We start from the raw sequence: 9,901 nt of genomic DNA on the forward strand, positions 1-9,901 counted from the left end.
CAGTGTAAAGCATCTGCCCTTAAAGCAATGTCTGCTTGAATCAGTAGACACAAAGAGTTGCCTAGAGCTTGCATATGAAGACGTTTATTAAAATGTGCCATAATCAATAAAGAGCATGTAGAGGAAGTGGACACAGAATCTGTACAGTACAGTCTAATGTAATTCATGCATGTCGACGGTGATGCAACAAATACTACCTTTTTAAATCTTATAAAACTTCTTGGAGGACACTTGTCATGGTTTGTACAGGTTTTCATTACATTATGTACAACACTGAAAAAAATTACAGGTTCAACACCTCAGAGCACGACTGTACAGTAAGTATACGTAAGCACTGACAGTCTAATTTGACCTGACCTTTTTGACAGAACAGGTTTGGTTTTTAAAACAATTTTCAGATGTGATGGGATAAATTTATGGCAGCTGTAACTAGCTGTAACATCTGACTCACCATTTCTCCAGTGAGGGTGATGTCCATCAGCAGAGTTTCATCTACCAGGACCTGCAGTCTGTAATGGGTGATTGGCCCGTTAGGCTGAGCAGGGCTTCTCCAACTCACACGGATTGAAACTGAATCCTCAGCTACTGCCATCAGGCTCTGCACTGCACTGGGTGCTTCTCACACAAACATACAATCAGAGGGAGACAGAGTTAGACACAGACACATAGGTATGGTAAACAAGCCTCCACACAGACAAATATTTATTGGACTTCATTGTGTTATCCTTGACATTTCTGTAGTTGTGTGGGATTCCATGTGCTCTTTCTCACCATGTGAAATAAACAAAAATAATCTAAAAACAAAGCGTGTGTTGTTAAGTTATAATTCTAAGTGGATTTAAAAAAGGACTGCAAAAAAGAGATGTGTTAGTGCACAATGTTCTCACCCTCAGGAGGTGTAGTTACATCTTCCTGTGCGGCTGGACCCACTTCTCCAGCTGCTTTGGCTCGGACAGCGACAGTGTACCTTGTATAGGGGGTCAAACCAGTGAAAACAAACCGCATGTCTCCTGTGCTGTTCTCATACAGATATCCTGGGATGAAGAAGGAATAGAACATTTTATGGATTTCTATCAATTAAGAGTCTGAGTGTATTTATGAGTACATGCAAACGAAGTGTGTTCCTAAGAGAATAACTAATAACCTGTGGGTCCATAAAGGTAAAGTGTGTAGGTGAATTTTCCAGTGATAATGTTGGGAGAGTTCCAGGACACTGAGATCAATCTTGACGTCATATTAAGCACAACAAAGTTTTGTGGTGGGTCTTCTGGGGCTGCCATACACAAACGCAAAAATAATGTTTTTTCACATATGCAATATACACTATATATATATGCTAAAAGCCATCTGTTGCACACTTTAAACAAAAACTACAGCCTTGTTAGCTTCTATTTCCACACCTGACTCTGGCATGCGGACCATGGTGGAGGCTATCTGTCCCTCTCCATCAGAGGTGAAGGCAGACACTTCAAACAGATAGGCAGTGTAAGGTCGCAGCTGATCAACTCCTACTGATATGGGCACACTCCAGGAGGCTGCAGGGGGCACGGCAGAGAGGGTGATGGGTGGAGATGACGCTGTTATCTCCAATGGACTCAGAGTTGCACGAGACAGGATATCAGCTGCATCCTAGACACACAAAATCACATAGGATGTACACAAAAGGTAGAATATGAGAAAAAAGAAATCATTTCTAGGCTTATGTTGCACAGATGGTCAACCTTTGGCTTTTATAGCATTTATAATCCTGACAGAGAAAGAGTGCACAAACAGAATATTTCACATTAACAGTACAGTTAAGAAGACAGGCAGAGGTGACAGTGTAATGCAGTACTGTACATTGCAGTGAGGCAGCGCTACAGTCATGATGTCCTCTGCATTGACCTCCAGCATGCGGACTGTCTGCCCTGTACGAGCATGTTTTGCCTTGACAGCAAACTTTGTGATGAGGCCGTTGATGCGGTGCGGCAGGAACCAAGTAACCATGACAAAGGTATGGTTTTGAGCAAACGCTGTCAGGTTGGTGACCAGGCCAGGGGCTGCAGGAGATGCACACATGAAAATGTACACACATATTCATACGTACATGACCCTTATTTTAGATACTGAGATCACTGAACAAGTGTGTGTGTGCATGTGCATGGATACTCACGGGACTCAGCAGTCTTTATGTACAAAGATTTGCTGAATGCTCCTATTCCAGCTTGAGAAATGGCTGCTACCTAGAGAGAGACAGAGAGAGGAAGAGGAAGAGAGTCTGCAGACATTACTTGTAATGATTAATTCATGTTCTTGTCAGTAGGGCAGTCGTCAGATCCTGATTCGGTGCAAATGTCAGGCAATGGTTACAGCTGGAACAACACTCTGTGAGAAGTGATTCAGTGATCCCAGGAACACATAAACAACAATGACCCAACAGTTTATACCAGGTGTGTGAACAGTGTGTAACAGATCACAACACAATCACCTGAAGCAGCGTGCATGGTTCATTAGCCTCCAAATTACCAACCATTCTTAATTTTTTTTTTTAGATGTTTCAATTGAATAAAAGAAAATGAATGATTAATTATTTAATAATGAAGTAAAAATGAAATTGCAATCTAAGTCTTTATCTGGCTAATGGTTAATAAATCTACTTTATTTGGTATAATAAATGTCACCCTCCAAACTATTTTGAAACATCCATTCTCTTTATCTTTAATTTATCATATTTTTTTTTCATAATACTGGAGCACTATGAAATATACTGGATACTTAATGAAAATGTCAGTTTATCAAGAAAGAAGAAGAAAAACAACTTTGTTTTAGGCTTCACCACCAAGCATTTCTTATTTTGTTTTAAAAGTATCTAATAATTCCTATAACTGAAGAAAATTGTCAGATTACAGAGGAGCGTGCACAGTATAAGGAGCCAACACGACACACGTGTTGTGCAGTTTCATGCAAAACAGCAGGGACAATTTATGATACAACAAGCAATATAATAACCCAGAAAGCAAAGCAGAAAAATGACCACAGAGTTTAATCAATGCCTCTCTGAATTGTGCAACTTCACTTAGGTAATTGTTCTCTGAGGGTTACTGTAATGGATTAGATTGGACAAGTGCAATATTTTGTCCACCCTCTGAATATCACCATAACTGAAGTTTGCAGGTTTGAATGAATTCATTCCTCCTGAATGTGGAATGGTCTTGAAACAAGTTGATTTGTTTAGCAGAATCACTTCATTTGTTTAGTGAACTACCCATCACCTTGGCAGGCTTTTTTTTCAGTTCACTAGAAATTAAGGACATTGTTATGAGGGGCTGAGAAAAACTAGAAAGAAGTCCCCACTCTCTGCAGGGTTTAGTGGGCCAACACACTCTCAGGTGAGGTGCAGTAATGTGATATGTGCAGTACATGCAGCCACACACACACAAATACAGTATGCACGGGCATAATCACGATGTGTGTCAATCTCTCAGAGTCCATTTGTATGAAGGTCATTGTGGGTTAATGAATTCTGAAAACTAATAAGCACGATCACATTCAAGCTCAGTGACAACAGACAGTGGAAAGAGCCATGGCTGATCCATAGATCTGTTTACCTGATTAATAATTCAATCAGGATCAATTACCGGTATTCAGCCAGATCAAGAGAATAGTCTGGTCCTGTGGGATCTGTGTTAGCCAGCCACATCCTCATGAAAATACAGGAGGATGATTTTCAGGAACATGTTTGTTAAGAGATACACAAAGATTGTGTATTTTTTATATGAGCTCACCAAAGACACTACAATGTAATGGAAACAAAATTTGGAATCATAAATCGAGTATCCTACCTGAATGTGGTATGTTGAACCTGAGGTGAAGTCAGTGAGCAGGGTCTCTGGTATGTCCAGGTTCTTGGTCACCTGTGTGAAGGTGAGATCAGGGTAGGGACATACCTCCTTGTACCTTCAAGAAAATAAATCATTATTTAAGATCATCATCTCCCAACCCACACACAGTGAACAGTATGGGACTGGACAAAAGAATCAACTTCATGTGCAAAAGTACCAGTGGGAGAAAGTAACTAAGAGCAGTTCACTTTGTACTTCAGTATTTAAATTTTCTGCTACTTTATGCCTCAATTTTTTAGAGGGAAATATTTAGCTACATCACACTACATCCATCTGACAGTTATAGTTACTACTTACTTTGCTTATTTTGCAGATTATTTTTTGTAAACCTGATTCATTGTTGAGTGAAAGAAATCTGTCTTATCAAGTCATGTTAGATTAACACTGAGCCTTTAAAACAGTGAAAAAGAGTTGCTAATACTGTGGGAACTTGTTTTCAGTGCAAATCGACCTGTTTAAAAATGTTCTAAAATCATTATTCTAGTGCATTAACCTGCCTTATTTGTTTCAGGAAACATGCACTCGTTTGTGTAACATTTTTAAACAAAGCGGTTTAAATAGAAATATTATTGCTAGACTGAAAAACTAGGTATTAAGGACTCATTTCTAACAGAAACATCTGCACTTCTCTCAGATTAAACTGCCCAACATTGTGTGACAGTTTATGAAACACAACTATGCACATAGAAGCCTAAATGTACATGCAAACCAGGACAAGAGAATTTACTATTTTTTTTTACACTAAATTCATAGTAGTAATAGTAGTATAGTATTTCTTACTGGTATGGCTTTCCATTATGGTGGTTTTGTTGTTGGTGAAAAGAAAAATAAAACAGAGAACTACCTGATGACATATCCGTCAATATTGTTGGCATCAGGAGGCATGGTCCAGGAGAGCAGAATACCATTAGAGCCTACGGCCTCTCCTTCTAGGCCTAAAGGTGGACCAGGAACTGGAGGTGAAGAGACGAAGTGTGTGTGTGAGAAAGAGAAGAGAAGATGAATATCAGCAACCAGAACAACTAACTTTTGTACAGCTGTGTAAACAAACGTGTTAACATATTTTTTAATGAAAGTGCCTCAGTGGGCTCAAGCATATTTCCCATGGTTTATCTAATCCACATCTGCTGTGTAAAATACCATCAGTAAGCAGAAATGTGTATAAATCTTTTGATTAATAACAATTCCTGTAAATTACAACTCATCTGGACACAGTATCAGAGGCATTTGAAGAATAGTGTTGTTGTCTATGGAGAGCTGATCCTCTTAGTGTGTGTGTGTGTGTGTGTGTGTGTGTGTGTGTGTGTGTGTGTGTGTGTGTGTGTCTGAGTCTGTGGGCCAATGTGAATGTGTTTTAGGCCAAACTCCCATGAATAAGGCCTCACACAGCAGTGGCATTTCACTGAAATTCACTGCCGACCCATTCATCCTGCGGTTCAAAAGCTTGGGCTTAAGTTACCTAAAAGGAATTAAACACATGCACACACAAACACACACACACACAAGCACAGACACATCTACTGTACTAATTCCTTTACTTCAGTGTGTGTGTACCGTATGTGCTATACAAGGGCTGAGCTAAACAGCAGAGGGCAGACGAGAACCCGATGACACTTTAACACCAAAAAAAAAAAAACCCTACATAAACAACAAAAACAGTGTGTGCATGTGCACATCTCACCGCTCTCATTAGTAATGATCATGCGGCTGACTCCAGGGCTGATGTTGGAAGAGGAGGCTGCTGTGACCGTTACAGTGTACTCTGTCCCTGGACTGACATTGACCACATCAGCCTGTGAAAACAAAACACAGACACCTGGTCACAATGCACACACACACACACGCACACACACACAGATACATACGCACCCAAGAGACACTCAAACTTCTGTTATTTTGGTTAATTCTGTAATAAAGAGTCTCCACAACTCTATTTGAAGAAGAACCATCTGTTAAAGCTGCATGAAGGTGGGTGGCTGTGAATGGACGACAGCTTGTTTCTGCTTGTGGCTGCACTTGTTTGCATTTTTATGTTTGCTCATGTCTGTGAGAGAGATGAACAGTGTTGCCTATCTTTGCAGTCTCTTTGCTTTTGTGTGTTTTGCAACCAACAGTTGCAACCATGACATCAGCATGTTGAGTGCCAATGTGTCACAGTAACACCTTATGTTACCTCCCAGAAATATGACCAAGCATTTTTCTAAAATTCATCATTCATTCATTTTTTTAAACATCTGTGTGTGCATGACGTCAGTACAAACTGTATGTGCATTACAATTTATACAGATTCAGGTTTACTTATTTATCTGAAACAAGAATCACCACAGCTGTAAGTGAATGTATTCAACTTCTGTATATTTAAGTGTGTTAACATCTGTGTGCACAGCAATTTCAGATATAGAGTGCTGAAGTCTTACCTGTGAGTGTACCTGTCCCAGGCAGAGGGTGAGCAGCAGGATGAGTGAGAAGAGGGCCATGCTGTGTAGCAGAGTTAGCTTTAGTTTAGTCACAGCAGGTTAGAGGCCTCCTCAGGAGATCCAGTGTTAGTGCGCAAACGTTAGCAGGGGTCTACAGGTAATCCACTGAGCTGAACAGGAGTGACTCCAAGAGTTTAGAAGCTAGTTAGTGGCATGAGTATTGGTCACAGGGTTAGTTGTCCAGGCATTGGATAATAACGGATCTTGAGGTATTCCAAAATTTTAGTGGTTAGCCAGGAAGGGCAGTGGGTCCTTTCATTAGCACAAGGCTAACACTCTCCCTCTGGTCTCTCTCACTCTCCAGGGAGAGCTGCTTAAGCAAATGAATGATTCAGGGTTGAGCTCATGAGGCCAACTTAATAAATAATGAGATCTATTACTCAACTCTGTGCTGTGTGTGCTCTCTATGCGTGTGTGTGTGTGTTGTGCGTTGTGTGTAAGGTTACATTTTGGGGGGGTACCTGACACCTGGCAGCCGGGAAGAGGCAGTCAGGGGCGGCGCTTGGGTGAATGGGAGGAGAGATAATGGATGTATGTTTGTGTGCATGTATTTGGTACATGTAGTATCATTAGAAAACTAAGTGTCTATTCAGAAATGTCCTTGTCTCAGCAGTGTGTTTTTCATTGAGTTTTTCACTGACTACGTTGAGCATGTACCTGAATGTATCCATCATCTCCAGGGTGCACCGTGATTTTTCCCTGGCTAGGTCTCAGGCTCACTTGGTAATGATCCACACACCCCACTGCCTGTTCCCAGCGTAGCGAGAATGCCCGTGCAGACACATTCACCGCTCGCACTCCTCTAACAGGGGCTGGCACTCATGAAGGACAGAAAAGGGAGAAATAGAGTCAGTGAGGTGGAGAACGTAGTTTAATCAAGAGGCGATCAGGCCAGGTGATAATAATGGGGCATTGACCTGTGCAGCACTTGTAATATCGTCTACCTGTGGTTACAGTCAGGGACGCAGCGCTCCCCGCCGTCACTCCTCTCACTCTCTCAGCGCTCACGTTGTAGCTGCAGCCACCCACCAGCCCTGTAACCACGGCAACCTGCTCCTCCTTGGGTATGGTGAGTGTGTTTGTGACCGAGGTGTTGGCCACAGTGACTCTGTAGAAGTCAAACTCTCCAAACACAGTGTCCCAGCTCACGGAGACAGAGGAGGAGTTCACATTGCCCAGATGGAGCGTGCATAATCCTGCTGGGCCTGAAAAATGATGACTGCAATTTTACAGCTGCAGTTTTCATTAATTAGCTATTTTTCTTGTCTATGTGTTATGAGGACGTTATGTTCTGACTGAAGAAGCACCATGAGCTTGTTTTATCCTTACAGATCAGTGTGGAAATAATGTGCAGTTAGGCCTGTGTGTTCCTCTTACGTGTGCTGAACTCTCTGTGGACCACCTGACTGGTGTCTGAGCCCAACACACTCTGAATGTTGACACTGTAGTCTGACCCTGGGATCAAATCCTTGATCTCGTAACTTGTGCCCAGGACAAGCACCTCAATCCATGATTTCCTGTTCACAGACAGGAGGCCAAAAACAAGCTGAAGAAAAAAAACAAAAGAAATTGTCGTCCTTATTGGGGATTTAAAAAAATCAATTTTCTATTACTGTGTTGTGGTGATATTCTTTGGTTAACCAAGCCTGTAATCTACCAGTGTCTCTCATTTCTTTCTGTTAGTGTGGGTTTTGTTTTGTGCATGCATGTAATGTGCTTGGTCATTCCTCCTGGCCACAGATCTACGGAGGTTATACATCTTTAAAGAGTTGGTAACTGAATCTGCGGTGTGCCGACAACAGTTGCTAAGTAACCAATAGGTGAGTTTGGAACCTGACGCAAGTGGCCTCCTTCCTCCTTGACAAAAACAAACATTTTGAGTACAAACGACAAAGACGCATGTCAGCACACACATCTGTCTTAAAGTTACTGTAGTGTAAAAAACACTAATACCTGTCTCTGCCTCTGGACAGATACATTAGTATACATGTCTTACCTTGTACCCGTCCACCTGTCCAGGTGGTGGTCTCCAGGTAACAAACACAGATGTCACTACCTCTTCTGAAAGCGCCACTTCCTGTGGTACCCCTGGGACTGGAGACAAGATTCCCATTAGCATGTGACTGACACATAATCATCTTTATCAGTCACTCTGGCTCATACATAAGTGCAATCAGGTTTGAAGTGAATTTTTGACATACTTTATTATCAGCAGAGATATCGGTGGAAAAAGAGTACTGACATCCAGATATAATTTTGTACTTTTATTTTAAAGTGAGTAATTGCTTTGGTAAAGATTTACAGGTGTAAAATTAAAGTAGAACCAGCACTATCATTGTAAAAGCACTGTCCATCAGCATTAAAAGTAAAGACTGAAGCCAAAGACACAAACACATCATTTCCTTTTTTTTTTGGCTGGTCTGTCTATGCTTCAAGGGTTTTACTCCAAGTTCTCTTTTGAAAACCCTTTGTTGCAGCACCCCTACATCCTAACCTGACACAACACTGTTACAAAGTGTTATCAGAGAAGTGAACTAAGACTCAAACCAAACACAGATAAAAATAATTTCCTGTCTCTCCCGGTTTACCAGGGAATCTGCACGCCTTATATCTATATCTCTCTTTTTTTTTATTTTACAGTCCTTATATAATATGTGATAATATTTTTTGAAGTTGTATTTGCATTTTTCTGCTCTCCTCTGACTATTTATTTCCTGCAGCATTAATTTTGTAATCCAAATAATTTTCTTTTTTTCTCTCTCCCACACATATGCAAACGTGGGCACACACGCAACCAATATTTGGTGCCACATTTGGTACTGTTTATGTCTTGAACTCATAAACTTACCAGTATGGAGGATCATAGTAGCAGGTTTACCCTTCCTTTCCCTGCTGGTGCAAATCACTTCAATTGTATACTTGCTTCCAGGAGAGAGGCCTACAAATCTGTAAGATCTGTGTACACACAGCTCAAGAAGTCAGTGTTTTTAAACATTTAGTTTGACATCCATGTTGTAAACAGTTGTTGTCATAAAAGAAAGACTGGATTAGCTGATTGTGATTCCAGTCTCATAAAACTGAAGGAGACTGACCTGAGCTCCTGGTGAGAAATGATCAGCTCTTGATTGGATGTTCTGTTTTTGATTGACAGGATGAGTGCGCTCATCTCTCCCCTGACCACGCTCCAACTAATGTGTATGGATGATGTGGTTTTATTGATGAGAGACACCTCCACTGGGCTGGGAGCTGGCACATAAAGAAAACAGCATACGTAGGTTATTGGAAAAGAAAGACTGAGGCGTGTGTGGACGTGGACATATGCGTGTATGTGTTTGCATGCATGTTTACCTGCAGTGATGTTGATGGTGACAGGAGAACTGTCAGTGAAGGACTCCTTCTCTGTTCGTACTGCAAAGTGATAGAGTCTGCCTGGAGTCAGACCAGAAAACATTGCGCTCAGATTGAACACCTTCTGCACCTGTAGCACACAAATTAAATGGGCGAATAAGCTGATTAACTGCCTTTATTATAATTCTTACACTA

General features: G+C 41.2%; 1 protein-coding gene across 1 annotated transcript in view; it reads right to left on the bottom strand.

Annotated features, from left to right (window-relative positions):
• Positions 1 to 9,343, bottom strand: part of ptprq (protein tyrosine phosphatase receptor type Q) — a 29,283-nt gene extending 19,940 nt beyond the window's left edge. The window contains exons 1-14 of the mRNA XM_041038552.1: positions 9,207 to 9,343; positions 8,355 to 8,452; positions 7,736 to 7,904; positions 7,303 to 7,563; positions 7,016 to 7,176; positions 5,563 to 5,674; positions 4,726 to 4,834; positions 3,822 to 3,936; positions 2,153 to 2,222; positions 1,840 to 2,039; positions 1,401 to 1,629; positions 1,145 to 1,273; positions 888 to 1,034; positions 452 to 615 (exon numbers count right to left, since the gene is read on the bottom strand). Coding sequence (XP_040894486.1) covers positions 452 to 615; positions 888 to 1,034; positions 1,145 to 1,273; positions 1,401 to 1,629; positions 1,840 to 2,039; positions 2,153 to 2,222; positions 3,822 to 3,936; positions 4,726 to 4,834; positions 5,563 to 5,674; positions 7,016 to 7,176; positions 7,303 to 7,563; positions 7,736 to 7,904; positions 8,355 to 8,452; positions 9,207 to 9,222 — 1,980 coding nt within the window. The 5' untranslated portion in view covers positions 9,223 to 9,343. The remainder of the gene's footprint in view (positions 1 to 451; positions 616 to 887; positions 1,035 to 1,144; positions 1,274 to 1,400; positions 1,630 to 1,839; positions 2,040 to 2,152; positions 2,223 to 3,821; positions 3,937 to 4,725; positions 4,835 to 5,562; positions 5,675 to 7,015; positions 7,177 to 7,302; positions 7,564 to 7,735; positions 7,905 to 8,354; positions 8,453 to 9,206) is intronic.
• Positions 9,344 to 9,901: the final 558 nt, after the last annotated feature.

Source organism: Toxotes jaculatrix, chromosome 5 (assembly GCF_017976425.1).
Source record: "Toxotes jaculatrix isolate fToxJac2 chromosome 5, fToxJac2.pri, whole genome shotgun sequence".
In the NCBI taxonomy this organism is placed as follows: Eukaryota; Metazoa; Chordata; class Actinopteri; family Toxotidae; genus Toxotes; species Toxotes jaculatrix.